At 37.2% G+C, this 16,144-nt stretch overlaps 1 protein-coding gene across 1 annotated transcript in view; it reads right to left on the reverse strand.

The window, feature by feature from the left end:
* LOC145660749 (prostaglandin E synthase-like) overlaps positions 1 to 16,144 on the reverse strand; it is a 62,886-nt gene that overhangs the window by 22,712 nt on the left and 24,030 nt on the right. The window contains exon 3 of the mRNA XM_081726158.1: positions 14,450 to 14,690. Coding sequence (XP_081582284.1) covers positions 14,450 to 14,690 — 241 coding nt within the window. The remainder of the gene's footprint in view (positions 1 to 14,449; positions 14,691 to 16,144) is intronic.

Below are 16,144 nucleotides of genomic sequence, written 5' to 3' on the forward strand. Positions count from 1 at the left end.
GCGAACAAGGCTGACAGAACTTCGATTAGAGATGTGACCTTATATATAGAGAAAGATATTTTCATATACATATATATTCATGATGACTATATATTTACTATCTTGCGTCAAGAAAATTCTAGAAACTGAATTCTTTTCACTCTATTATTATTACAGCAGTTTATATACCAAGGTTCAAGGAAACTTTCGTGGGAATATACTGTATAAGTTGTAAACTGAATAGAAATGTAAGGTATAATTATACTCGTAATAAAATGTTTTCCAACTTGTCCTTGAGAGTAAACTAAGTTTTCCTACAGCGCTATAGCCTCCTAATACGTACGCGCCTAAGTTCTGAGGTGCTGAGATTTCAGGAGCTGATACACTTACAAAAACACTGAATTGACATCTACTACAGCAGGCAGGCAGGCAGGGCTTTATTTCGGACGGGGGTGACCAAAGGTATCTGGGATTATGTACGCGTCTTTGGTGTAGGAGACCCGGATTCGTTTCCAGGTGGGAGCTTATGTGGTTCGGAATCCACATTAAGCTGTAGGTCGCTGTTGAAAGGGTTACTAAAGTAAAAATCAAATCAATCAAACGAAAGCCTTTGGGGAGGGGGAGCAAATTCAATATGAAGAAAAATTGTATTAAAATTTATAAAATCGTTCCTAAAATTAGTCAAAATTTATAGAAAAGTTGGGGTTTCGGAGGTGGTGGACACCTAGAACGTACCCTGTGCGTATGTTCCAGACAATGTGTGATCGGGAATGAATCATTTCCAGCTATTGTCCACATTTAGTTGCGTGATGGTTCATTTACGATATGTAGTATGTATTTAACTATAGATCCCAATTCTAACTGCGCCAGCGACTAAGACATTCTTGTCAGAGTATACGATTAGGGTTCTAAATCTTGTATACTGCCTGTACGTTCAAGTTTCTTATTTGTTATTTCACCTATCTAGAGTCTTTCTATTTCAACTGTGCCCTCGGAAAATATGTGAAACATAGTTCTGCTCCACCCTTGTCGCCCTCTTACGGAGGAAACCTTTCCTTTGCTTTGGGGAAAGAAGTGAATGGCCTCGGCTTTGCCGGCAATTTGTCATTTACTCATTTGGCTTTAGAGAGTGAAGATCGTAGGCTACTTAGAACGGCTAACAAGACAGTGCACAGCGAAGCACATAAGGTGTTTCAATGTGGCAACCCTGTCGATATCCACTAGCACCAGCAGCGCTAACAGGAACACACTTCAAATAAAAAGCCTCTAGTGTTGTCCACAAGATGAGAAGGAAGATTTTCTCGTCTCGTTTCGTAAATTTTGTAGAACTATCTCGTCTCAATTTTTCTAGGCCCGTTTATAAGAACATTAAAATCATGTTTCTTGTTGGAGTGTTTTGCGCAATAATATGCGTATCTGTAAACGTTGATACTTTCTCTTCATTGTGTTCATGTAATCTCTTTATCAATTTATAGTTTTTATATACTATTAATCATGAACATTATTTGAAGTCTAAGATTTGAGTACACTGAGAAAAAAATGTAGGTGGCGTACTTAAAAAGATATGTTACATACGTACAGTGGCGTATTTACGATTTTGTTTCGGGACGGGCTTTGCTAACTTTCGGGGGGGAATTGCCTGAAAATGTGAAAATTCTGCAAGATATTTCATATACTTTACTATAGTACGTAATATTTCGGGGGGCTTAAGCGCGGAAGTCCCCCCCTTAAATACGCCACTGCATATGTAATTTCTGTAATTTTTGGACTTAACGTACAGCAGACGTATAACTGAAAACGCATGTTTTATAATACTTTCTGTATAAGTGTTCCATCTATAAGTACTTTCCGTATAAAACAATATAGGCGGTCAGGATCTCACATACAAATGGACGTATATAACATATAGCTGACGAAGGTAACATAAGTATATGTATGTGATATACGGAAAAGTGTTAGATGTCAGACATCCTGCAACGATATGATGTAACGTCAAAGGGCAGTGCCTATGTAGCATATGAATAACGTATGCTCCGTACTGATTTCTATAGTAAGCAAGAGGATACCGTATATTTGTACAATATACCGCTGTCCCGAGAACACATTTTTCTCTGTGTAACGTAGTGTTGCCCGCAAGATCCATAAAATTTCCCGTCTCGAAAACGAAACGAGAATTGTCATATTTCCCGTCTCGGTTGGAATGTTAACAAAGGAAGTCCCGTCTCTTTTTTAATACGAAAATTGAGACGATGAGAGATTTTTTTTAGTTTCGTTGCGGAACCTAATAAATGTCTTGTCATGGCTTCGTCTGTCTTTCTTAGTGTTTCTTAAATGGAAACAACTCTTGCCAGGACCTCCTCTGTTGCTGTACGTTTGCTTCCGAGAAAGTAAATTGCAATTAAAGTTAGTATCAGAAACCATTTAAAAGCATCTTTATAACCCCCTCATTTTAGGTGTAAGGATAACAGAATATAAATGAGCTGTCCATTCCACTATAGAAATTGTTAAGGGAAAGGAAATGGTAGTTGTATTACGTCACCTGAAATAGCCTTAAAGAAAGTTGTTACGCGTAATACATCCTTTGTAGCACTCCACAGAACATTAAATTAGTTACATTGTTTTTATTCAAATAAAATAATTTACACAATATTCAACTGTAATAACTGTAATAGCTAACCTTTTCGTAGTACCTTTTTTTTTCACTTGCTTTTAGCATAATGCTATAAAAAGCTTAAATCGCCATATTTGTAGTTTTCTCTAGAAAACTAGTTTTTTTTTCTATTTCTTATTCTGTCATTATTCATTAAGTTAATCCGTGATAGTTTAAAGATGTACTGACTTTATTAAATACTCTTCAATAGCTTTCACTTCTTGAATTTAAAAAATATATATACGAGAGATCGTTGCAAAAAAATAAATAAATAAATAAATTTAATATAAAATAATGTTTTCTAACTGAAATAAATAATTAAAAATCCAGAAAATCGTCTTCCAGATATCTTTTTCAGTTACTTTTAACTTTCTTTTAAACTTAAGAAGACAATGTAACACAAATTGTTATGTAACTTTCTAACTAAAAGGGACAACTCTTGCTGATGTGTTTAAACTAATTACATAATTACATTAAGTAAGTTCTTACATTTATATAAGTGAAGAAAACAATATCAACAACTAAACAACTAAAATAAACTCTACTGAAGGCAGTAAAGAGAATCATACGAAGCTATTTTTTAAATGAATAAATGGAGTCGTGTTTGTATTTATAATAAGTATAGCCCGGATTTCATATGCAAAAATGCATGTTTACAGTAACATCCAGAAAAGTATGGAAAATAATTCTTTCTTTCCGACGCACTTGTAAAGATTCGTTTGAGATTCATATGAGAGATCATGTAAGTGCATATTTTGAGTGAATTTCGATGCGCATGCACATTTCGTAAACTTTGCAGGATACTACATATTTCCAAATGTTATTGCTGCATACTAGCATATTTCAGAGTATATCAGAACAAAGTAGGTTATATTTAAAGTGAACTGAACAACTTTGTAAACGCAGACGTAGAGTAAAACATTGTAAAGAATAATAGAATAAAGTGTTGAATTCAAAATTAGTCCACTTGACTTGTCTCGCCTTCATTGTATACCAGAAACAATCAGATTCCAATATCTGGAAGCAGACGTGCTTGTATCAAATATTAAGAAACTATTTGTGAAGCTCCATCACGCGTACATATCTTTCGCGAAGTTGCAAAAAATGTCCCACTATCTGCGAAACCAGTTTAAACCCGATGGGGCTCGTTGGTAGAAGCTGTGTTGAATTATGCAGAAGACTTAAATCTAGTCAAGAGAGTTGTAAACTCATATCGCAGACTTTGTCCAGTGAAACTCACGTTATTGTGAAAATATCGTCAGATAAACTTAGCCAAGTATAAGCCAAAAATCCCTTGTACAGCGGGGGACACTTCTAAATGGTATAGCCATATGGAGATTTACGGCTAAGGTGTACCATTTAGAAGTGTCCCCCGCTGTACAAAACAATCTGTGACATTGCAAATAAACTTAATGGTGAAAATATGGAATCGGAAGAGCACCTAATACAGGAGGATATTTGGTGTTTTGCACATGCGTCAGTGACTTCTGATGATGTAGAAAGGAACTTTTTGATTTTCAAAACGTTTCTCACTGATAAACACAGAAAGTTTATAGAAGAAAACTAAAGGAAGAAAATGGTTCAAACAACAGAGGCCATTAAGAAGAGATATTTTTTTAAATAAAAAATTGAAATTTATTTTCTTAGCGTATGTATCAGTGCATATGTTAAATTTTTAATGCATATTTTAGAACATATTTTTGATATTTTTTGTGCATATTTGCATGCATATCTCGGGGTTTGTTTCTGCATGGAAATCCGGACTCTAATAATAACGAATAACAAGATCTAAATATTTCCGCTTGCACTTTTATGCAACTCGTAACTCTTACATGTTTTAATGAGGTTGAATATTGGTGTTAGCGGTGCCGAGTTTCCAAAATTTACGTGGGTGGGACGTGTTAGCCTATATGTTATCAAGAAAGTCTCGATATTTGATTGATTTACTTTTAGTTAAAATCTTTTATGAACACTGTCATAAAGGGCTGTGCTGTGATCAAGTAAAATATACCGGTACTATAAGGATAAACGGTGCTGCCTTAGGTCAGTTGGTAACACGGCTGACTTAAAAGCAAGAGAAACGGGTTCAAACCCGCGTCCAAATTAAAACTCTTGTGAGTGCGCCGCACCATCAAGATTATTTGTGTGGGTGGCGGAGCCCCAGAGCACCCACGTAGTCGGTGTGCATGATTGGTGTTACTCGAAACGGACATTCATGAATGAGTAGGACATCGATAGCCACAGCTAAAGTCATCATTAGCTCTGATCAGGGGCGGATCCAGGACGGACTTGGGGCGGTGGGTTGTAATACTGCTACCTAGAGCTACTTTTAAGAGCTCCAAACTCTTGGATGGGTTTTATTTATATATAAAATAAGAAAGTTTCCTCTTCTGGGGTAGGCGATGCCCTCCCTCGATCTGCCACTGCCTCTGATGATGTTAACTATTTAACTCCAATAACGCTCCGGCTGTCTATTATACAAAGAAACAAACACAATTTAGAAATTCGCTTTCATTCAAGAATTAACGAACGCATGAACGCATTAGCATTACAATCTCATAAGGTCCATTACCGATGACTCTAGTAAAGACGAGATGTACGCGTATATCAACAAATAATACACCCTCTCTCTCTTTATTTTCTTTTCAGCTTTCTCCATGAAATAACAATCCAAACTTGTCATTCATGAGAACGGTTAACCAGTCACGCCTTACTTCATGATTTCCTAGAGATCTACATCAAATGAAAGTCGTATAAGCCTTAACAATTATATTTAAGTTAAATAGGAGATTGTAATTTATCTAATTATATTCTGTACAGTTTAGAATTCAATCTTAGCAATAATAAACTGCGAAGACTCTCCTTGACATACTAATGAAAAAACATGGAACCTGTTCTTGCTTTAATCAATCCGTATTATTTTCCTAAATAATAATAATAATAATAATAAACTGCTTTCTGCTATACATTATAGTTTCTTCACTATTGCGATTAGTGTTGGAGCCAGAAATAATATATTTTCACCACCTTCGGTTTCAATAGAAACATAAGAATACAGATCAAAGTCTTGACTGGAAGACCAACCAGAAATGTCCATTAGGAAGACCAAGGAACAGATGTGAGGACAATATTAAGATGGATCTCGCAGAGATTGTAATACAAAGTAGAAACTGCATGCAGTTGGTTGAGGATAGAAGTCAGTAGAGAGCTTTTGTGAACGCAGAATTGAACCTCTGGGTTACATAGGCCATAGAGTTAGTTAGTTAGTTACATACGGACAAAACATTTTACTAAGACGGTGAATCCATCGGTTTGAATAGAGAGATAAAGCTTTCTATTAAGAGTCTTCATCCCGGCGAAATTAAAATACCGCTAATTTTGCAGTAATTATGTGATATCTTCAAATAGATAACAGATAATCGAAATATGGAACAACACCGTCCTAGACAATATTATTTCATGGAGAAAGTTATCACAAGTCAACTAGTGGCTTTCCGTTTTCAGATGTTTAGAAACGCGAAAATAAATGCCGATTTTCAAAATAGCTTGAAATCGAAAACAGACAAGTGAGTCGTGATAACGGTTTCTCATGTAAAATGATATTGTCTAGGGCGCTCTTCTTCCACATTTCGATTATATTTTATCTATTTGAAGATATTTCATAATTACTGTAAAATTAGCGGTATTTTAATTTCGCCGGGATGAAGACTCTTAAGGCGGTGAATCCATACCAAAAAGAAATTTCTCGTTATTACGGGTTTTGCTATATGGAGAGCAGTATTGAGATGATAAGTAGTAACATTAGTAAATTGTACCACTTCTGGTTTTAGTACAGATAACAATGAATATTCTTGGAAAAATGAGTTGATTTCAGAAAGACGCCGTAGGTGGACACAGTGCTACCCGATGGCACGAGCCGAGTAGTCTTGGGCGTTCGGCTTCGGATCAAGAGGCGTAATCCAATGGGGTTTCGAGTCCTTCCGAAGAGCATAGTTGGTGTCATGGATATGCTTGTGTTTGTGTCCCCCGTTTGGTTAGGGTTTAAACCCTGTACGAAGAAACTCGGATGTTGAGAAAACTGAGGGGAACAATCGGTTGATGTTTTAAAAACAATGGCATAGTGGTAAACCGCTTACCCGGGGTATGTGAGGTCCCTGGTTCTATCCCCGGCCAAGTAAGTTTGTGGTAGGTCCGAGAATTTTCTCAAGGTGTTCCCGTTTTCTCCCACACTATCATTCCACTAATTCTTCCATTAACATTCACTTGCCTTAATCAACTATATCCCCAAGCCTAAAGGATGTAATTGTGGAACAATAAACTGAATTATTTTTATTTATTTTTAAATAAATAAAATATTCATTTACTTTTTAAAAAAAGAAGCCTTTCCCTATCTATTATCACTTTTGTTTCATGGTAATCGACGTGTAACTAGAAGTAGTTGATTTTCTAGCAATATTGGGTTAGTATACAAGATGAAACGTATTCGTAGGACGCTAAATCTGATATATATATATTGTAATATCCTATGTGATGTCGTAAACAAGCAGTTCCACGCTTCAATGTTTACAAACAACACCACATGGTTCGGCAAGAGGATTTTACACCAGAGGGACCTGCTATCACCTGCAGACGACGTTTAGCCCCTCCTACGGAGCAGAAGACGAAATCGGAGCAGCATCGCCACCGCCACCCAAAAGGACCCTATAAATTGGATGGACGAAGGCAACTCGATACCAGTTTTCTGGTGACCCTCCTACTGTCTGCTTCGGGACTTTAGGAGTAACCTATCCCAGGGCTTCTAGTCTGCTACAGGACTACGCCTATCCTTTCTCCTGGCTTTGCCTGCTTCGGGGCTCTGTTGGCCATCTAACCTACCCACTGCTTGCTTCGGAGCTTTGGGAACCTAATTCCACTCCACTTTGCCTGCTTCGGGGCTCTGTTGGAGATCCTGTCTGCGACCTTACGGTCAAAGACTACCTTTCACTTACCCTTTTAAAGTAGAGAACAAATTGTATAGTATTTTTGTACAAATACTCTTATAGTGGATTTTTATAATAAAAACTGGTAGTGGGAGTCGATTCCGGACACTCTTTTTATTAACTGCTCTACCTCTTCCTTGTATGAGACGAAATTACACAAAGTTTTACATGGTAGAGGCTTGACATACTCAGAATAAGCTCTGAATACTCCCCTACCGGACAGTATTTCTATTAATCGGAAGCGGACTTTTTTTTGGAAGGTATGTGAATTTTTAAGTGTTAGTGCTTTTAGTGAACTGAATTTTGTTTATGCCTCAAACTAGAACTGGTAAAAACACTTTCCCAGAAAACAAGTTTAACATGGAGCAGAATTCGCGCCCTTCTTTTAATATACCACACCTCACTAAGTATTCGGGACACGTTACGGAGGATCCCGATAGGTTCTTCATGCTCTTTGACCATTTGGCACTATTACATTCGTGGAACGAACAGAAGAAGAAAGAACTCTTACCTATGTATTTACAGGATGTCGCTCTGAATTTAGTTCTACAGTTAAAGGCCCAGAATCAGTTAGACGCGCTTAATTATGAACAATTAAAAGACAAATTAGTTGCACTGAGTAGACCAAGATTACCGGCATACCGGGCGGAATTTGAAATTTTTCAAGTCCAACAAGGTGAAAACGAGCCAGTAGATGCTTATTTTCTCAGAAAATTAAGGGTCATTAGACAAGTTCTGCCTCAGGCCACCGAGGAGCAGAAAATAAATTATTTATCCTTAGGTTTAAAGAAAACTTTTTTGCAAAAGATAGCGTTAGAAACATTTACAACTGTTCACGCCTTACAAACGCATTTACACAACCTCGGGAAAGCAAATGATCTAATGAAGAAACGAGATTACGTGGAATTACAACAGGCATTCTATTCACTCTGCGGTCAGAGTTCACCAGTCAGCAGTTTACATTCATCAGCAATCGCTGGCGCTTCCTTCCCTGTGCATCAACAACAACTGACCTATCCAATATGTAACCCAACACCTAGTTGGAATCAATACCAGCAACCAGCTTCAGTTTTTCCTACACCTTCAGCACCACAACTACAGGGTGCATCACAAAATCAGATAATTCCAAGTCCTTCCCCCCAAGTTGCTAATCCGAATCCCCCTCCCGAACCCCCCGCGCCTAGCACATCTAGTAATTCCAGTGCAAGTAATTCATTAGATTTCACTAAATTAGCAAATCAAATGGCTGAACTATCTCTTCTTGTAGCTCAAAATGCCATTAAGAACTCACAATTTAGGAGAGGTGGACGTAACGATTATAGGTCGAAAAATACAAATAATGGAAATCAAAATCGGCAGAGAAATGGAAATAAGAACAATTCTAAAAATAATAATAAACATAATAATAGTAATCCTAGGCCGGAAACAGTTACAGTATGCGGTACGTGCTATAAGAAAGGTCATTCTTCAAGTACATGTTATAACAACAATCAGCAGGGAAACGCCTAAGAGGGCCCCAGGACAAACCCTCTCAAGAACATGTTCTGAGGGCCGAGAAACAGGAAATAAGTGAACAACAAAAATTGGCAAATACCTCACTTTATGCAGTGGCTCCGTTATCAGATAGAAGGGAGAACATTAAAATGTTAAATCTGGAACATAAATTATTAATTAATGTAACAATTAATAAAGAAAAATATCCTGTAATCATAGACACTGGCAGTTCATTGAGTCTTTGGCCTAAAAATTGGCTTCCACCAAACACAAAATTGATTCCTTTTAGCACTAATCTACGAGGAATTGAGAATTCTGTCGTAAATTTACGCTATATAGCTTTGATTACATTTAGAATTGGCTCAACAACATTTTCTCATTATTTCAGAATTTTAGAGCATGTAGATTTTTTGCCTTTATTCGGTGAAGACATTCTAAATCGATTACAGACCAAAATTGACTTAAAGAATAACATGTTGTCAGTATACAAGAAACCACGGCCTCCGCAGTATCCAATTGAAATTGATACCCAGGAAAAATTATCTGCTAACGCTATGCATACAATAAAACAGCACAAGTCGGCTGATGTTTTTACAACTCGAAAGGTTACCATACCAGCAGGTCACATTTCTTTTTACCAATTAGTGTCAAGAATCGGCAAAAGAATAATAAATATTTTTTCATCTCTCCATTAGAAAATTTGCTGGACAAATACGAACTACAAACGTTGCCTACTAAAGTACCTAAGAATAATTTGACTTTATTAATATCAAATCCTACTAGTAGACCGGTAACGTTAGTAAAGAGCACCCCAATTGCTTTTGTAGAAGAGAATCTTCAAGAAGTAGATTTACAGGGTAATTGTCAAGATAATGGCCATGATGACGAAACTTTTTATAGATCAGAAAAAGAAATTCAGGATCGATTAGAAGAAACAAAATCATTTTTTAACATAAATTTATTTGACATAAACCCGGATTTATCAGAAGAAAAAAAGAAAGCCGTACAAGATTTACTCTTTAAATATAGAGATGTTTTTTCCTACACACCAACAGACATTGGATATTTCCGAGGTTATATACATAAAATACAGATAGACAAAGGAGCATCCTTCCATCAAAGATCTCCTCCGGTTCCATTAGCAGTCAGACCTCAAATTGACTTACAAATTAAGCAACTCTTAGACGCTAATATTATCAAGGAAACTAGCGATAGTTCGTTTTCATCGCCATTGCTCATTGTGAAGAAGCCAGGGACTTCGGAATTCAGGTTAGTCTTGAACCTCCAGGCTTGTAATAGGTTCTCACATTACTTAAGTATACCATTTCAAAATACGGAGGATATTCTACACGTTTTAAGAGGAAAAAACTCTATATCCACAATTGACATAAAATCCTCCTATTTCCAGCTATTGTTGCATCCCAAAAGCCAAAAATACATGACTTTTGAGGTCAACCATACTAGAAAGGCATATAAATTCCAGAGGTGTACCATGGGTCACTCCAGTTCCGCCGCCGGACTCAGTATAGCTGTACGCATGCTTTTAGAGGGCCTACCACCCCGTATAACTGCCTTTGCTGATGATTTGGTCATAGGAAGTAAAAATTGGAAACAACAGTTATCGGATTTAGAATTACTTTTCAAAAGATTAAGAAAGCATGATTTTCGTGCCAGTCCAAAGAAGACCCAATTACTATACACAGAATTGGACGTTTTAGGCTTCACAGTTAGTGGGAAAGAAATCAAGATTTCACCCAAAATCGCTAACAAGATTCGAAATTTTAAGAAACCAACTACTAAAAGAACTCTGAAAAGCTTTTTAGGATTATGTTCCTATTACACAAAGTTTTACAATATATATAAGTCTTTTTCCTTACCTTATACCGGAAGTTTTCCTCTAATACCTGTCGACAGACAGACGCAATAGCCGTTATATAAGATCACACTTTCAGTGTTGCCAAATTGGGCTAGAATTAGCGGATTGGGTCACTTTTTAAGTGTCCTGGCTACCAAAGTTCCAAATTGAGCGACATGCTACTTCTTTGGGCTACTTTTAATTACCTGCAGCCTATAATTCGAAGACGCTACTTTCTTATTTTCACATATGAAATCACGAATTATTAGTTTTATATAATACAATAAAAGTTTTGTTTGTTGAGTATTCTATTCACAATGAACAACAGATTTGCTAAAGCTAACATGTTCGATACTAAAGATATACCACCTTGACTTGACACTTAGTCCTCCGTTCCAAGCGCTGCTATCGGCTGAAGGAATTCGACACCTTTTCGCTAAGGCTCTCTCGCTTAGCAACAGCTGAAAGCTTATTGGCTCAACATGTGGGTGTGTTGAGGGTGTGAACTTTAGTTCGCATTTTTGCCACGACTCAAGACATTTTGGCAGCACTATAGTTTAATTCTTGTTTTAGTACTTTCTAATCTCCATATCTGACAACACTAGACTTTTGTTGACTTTGCACTGTCGCAGTATCACTGATCGTTTTGCTATATCCGTTAATGCCTAAGTCTAATAGTTGCAGTAAACGTGAACATCGCGAATTTAATCGTATTATCCATATTAACGTAATCAGTAAAGTGGAATTAAAATAAAAGCTTACAAATTTCATGGCTTCCAGACAAAGAATTTATCAAACGAATTAAAAGAAGTGAGGAATGAAAAGCGAAAGAGCACCCTATAAATGTCGTATAGTGTATTTCAGAGCCCACAAAATTGACTTACGTAAACATGTCTCCTTGGAAATGAGAAAAGTCGCCCATTTTATACTATTACCATCTCTACAATTCATTATACACTGCATTTTTACTGCTCCTAACGCAGTATGGAGTTTACCATGTTCGTGGGTTTTCTCTAGGTTCTCCCGTTTCCTCCCACTTTCTTTATTCCACCATTTCATTCATTTCTCATCTTCGCCGCACAGTGCGTCGACCAATGGACAAAGATGAAAAAAGAAACAATTTTCTTCGGACTTGCAAATAGCACGGAATGAAGCACAAATGATTCGCAAGATAGAAATCCCTAGCCACAAACTGATGACAACCCGTCAGCCTACAGAGGGGGCCCGCAAAGTTACAACATTAGACCGAGTCGAGATGACACTCTTACAGATAACAATTCGCATGCACAACTACTATATTAAACCGACCTGAGTCATTATCTCCACAGCGATTGCATTGGTGTTTCAGACCAAAGCGAAAAGTGAGACTTTTTGTCACTAGTGGGCAGTTATAGGAAAGGTACGTTCTGTCCTTTACGGCGAACGGTTGGTAATCATTTTTTACTGGTATATTTGGAATATCTCAAAAAAACCTAAACATGTCTTGAGATCTCTGCAGGAGTATCTTCCTTTAATAATTTCCTTTGGAATCAGCAATAATGTGTGTGCAAGTGTCCGCAATATTGATTTTAATTAGTGAAATTGCGAAAGAAGACGCCATGAAAAACAAGGACATTTTTGAAAGATGGTGAATAACCACCAGTGCTAGTCGGAAGAAAGCGAAAAATATGCAGGCTATTTGTAGTCGTTATAAACTTGAAGACGCCACGGAAGATGTGTACAACAGTTTAGAGAAATTTAGTAAGTTATTAATATGACCTTGAGCAAAAAAAATGGAGGATGTCGCAACAGAGTTTGGTCGGTTTTCCTAGCTAAAAATAAAGAGTGGTTTGATCGTGCATGTACACTTCCGGACTATGTCTCAACAGTGATAACTGCTCGGTATCACAGCAACGTGAAGACCGATGTAGCTTGCTCTACTCGAAGTAGAACCAGTAAACAGTTCGGAGAGTGTTCAGTAAAAACAAAGAAAAGGCGCTTAGATCTTGTAGCGACTAAATCGGCAGAGGAGCTTGCCTTTGCTGCCAAAGAAGCAGCAGCGAAATTAAATACACCAAGAAATGGCAAATAGTCCAAAGGATTGTCGGTTATGCTTTAGAAACCCTCCACAAAGTTTTCCGTCACACTAAGCTACATATTGTACGGTAAACTTCTCTCTTCAATACTTATTTAGACTTGATGAAGCATATGCTTATTCTATCTGACCCTATTGTCTCCTCCAAGATACAGATTCACGCAAAGACAAGGAGGACAGATGCGGATCTGGAAAGTTATTTCAAAACTGATGCTGCTAATGCTGTCCAGCTTCATAATTCTGTCGCTATGGAATTTGATAACTTAGACAGTGATGGTACTGACTGATCTAAAAAAAAAAAAAAAAAAAAAAATCTCTAGAACTGTTTCAGTCACTTCATGCACTGCTTCCCATTATATTTTAGTGTTATGTAGTTTTGAGTCGTATGGGTTCGTGTTTACGAGTGCCGTAAACAGTAAGGACCTTATGCAGAGTCGTTTTGACGTACGTTTAGCGTCATGCTAAAGGCCTGACTACTGCAGGAAGCATATGTTAGTCGAACTCTTTAGTATGGGACTAATCACACGTCAGAACTACTCTGCATAAGGCTTTAAATGTCTAACATACTTTTTTTTACGTCCCTGAACGGGATATTATTTTCTATATAAGTACAGTTGTTAAATTTGATAACTTCAAGAACAACTTTGCTTCAGTCTAAGTGAGCAAAGAACGCCTTGCGACACAATAAACATGTGATAAAAGCTTCAGTATGATTTGTTTTATTTTTGCCCATTACTCCCATATGCTCAACGCACTGTCCGGTACATGAAAACGCGATGTTCTCCATGCCGTCCCCTTTAGCCTAAACGGCATAGCCGTTGGACGTAAAACTCAGAGGAGGAGGAGGAGTATGAAGTTTGTGCTAGCACACCACTGCCAACAGTCCTAAACTGCGGTCATTGCCTGACCGTTGCTAACCCAGGCATCTGACGTAATTCCAATAAAAATCATCTATTCTTATGTTTGGGCTACATATACTTCAAATCCGCTACTTTTGGAGCACAGCCTAGGTACTTTTTGATCTTCAGACCTGGCAACACTTCTTCGGATAGCACAGTTTGGAAGTCGAAAATGTTGAAATTGAACTCAGGTCCCAAACTTTACGTTTACACCTCGTATATAAAATTATCTTATTAAAAATATGCTACATTGACTTGATCCCTAGTCTTCCGTTGCAAGCGATGCTATCGGCTGAAGGAATTTCACTCGCTTTCTCTCGCTTAGCAACAGCTGCACCCTTATTGGCTCTACACGTGGGTGTGTGAGGGTGTGAGCTTTAGTTCGCGTTTTTGCCACGGCTCACGACATTTTGGCAGCACAATAATATTGTGTTAAACACTATATTCATAAATAAAACATAATTCAAAGAACGGACATTATAGATTTTTTTTATTTATATATAATTGGTAACTTAATTATAAGGTATACATAAAAACTTTGTAAACCATGTAGAGTGTAGTCCAGACACCAGTTTCAAATGCCAATGCTCTAATGGGTTGCGGGAGAACTACAACAGCATAAACAATCGTATGTATTATCCTTGCTGCAGTGTATGTTCGAAAGATGAGGACAGCTGTCGAATAAGCTGGCTGCGTCAGAATGTACAGGAATCCAATAAATAGAAATAACGGAATATTTTCCAGGTCATTCAGATGAGCTCTGAAAAGAAAGAATAAAATACATTATTGTATTTTTTTTTCAAGGGAAGTGCCGAATTCGTGCATTAACCCTAGAAAGTCTGTGCTCGTATCTGCTACATGAAGGACGCAAATTTGCCCCCCACTGGTTTTAAGTAGCTTTCAGAGTACATATGTTCAATTTGAGTTAACGTGTTTAACTAAGTTTAAAAAAGAAACTTTTCAAGGAATTGTGCTTTTTATTTGTAAAAAAAAAAAAAAAAAAAAAAAAAAAAGCTAATTACGGTGCACAAAACTGTTTATATATTATACCAAATTTCTGGCAATACTATGTAGAAAACTAGTATTATAATTAACACTCGACAAGTTCTATGAAAGCCTAAATGTTTATATAAAGGGAAAATGTAACATTTTAAAAAAAGTAATGCAGGTTTTAGATACAGTAGAGCGTCGATTATCCGAACGTCGGTCAACCGAACGACCGCTTAACCGAACTGTGTACTCGCTCGCACCTGTTACTCTCCCACCCTACCGTCCATCATCCCCCTCACTCCCAAACCAAGTTTCCCACAGTAGTCGCCGCACTGAGCCACCGCTGGCGGAACATTGCTTCTAATGGGGCCTTCATAAGGCGCTGCTAACCGGCCAAGCCGCCAGTCGCTGTGTTTCAACAATCAGCACACTTCTTTTTATGAATAAATTTACTGTACAGTACTTCTTTTTGGCAAATAAACATGTACAGTTCGATTATCCGAACAAACCAGTTTTCCGAACACCCATGTCTCCCAATTACTTCGGATAATCGACGCTCTACTGTATATATATAAAAAAAAAACAAATGAAAGGAATTTTGGGAAAAACAAAGATGGATAACACCTATGACCAAGGAAGTGGGGTCAAATCGGTTCTCAGGACATGAAATACTTATTTTTTATTTATTTTTTTTTTTACAGGAAAACAATGCAGTGTATTCCAGTTTAAGAAAAAGCTAAAATGGACCTTTTTCAAAAGAAACAATAACAAAAAAACAGAGAATCCTGAATACATATTAATTCATATATGCTAAATAAAAAAAGAATTAGCGGGCAAAATTGACCCCGCCTTTTGGTCTTTGTAGGGTTAATAAGATGCACTTATTCTCCAAAAAGTGTATCATAAAAAAAGTTAAGGATTTGGCTCACTGACTATGCCGAGGGTCACAGTGTCTCACTGGTGGAGTGTTTACCTCCAGTATGTGGAGTTCCTGAATCAATTCCCGAACAAGTAAGTTTGTAGTGGACAACAACGAAATAAATACTGTTCAAATTAAAGGCAATTCTTGAAGAATAATAGTAAAAGAATACAGGTCGTAAAAGACTAATAATAAATACTTCTTAAATATTTATTGGAAGTCAGTCTTGAACAGAAAACATCTAACGAAGAATGATTTTTATAACTTTTACTTGTTAGCAAACGTAGTATGGGTTCCCAGCTGTC

The sequence above is a fragment of the Thermobia domestica genome, chromosome 9 (assembly GCF_964235325.1).
Source record: "Thermobia domestica chromosome 9, izTheDome1.hap1.1, whole genome shotgun sequence".
In the NCBI taxonomy this organism is placed as follows: domain Eukaryota; kingdom Metazoa; phylum Arthropoda; class Insecta; order Zygentoma; family Lepismatidae; genus Thermobia; species Thermobia domestica.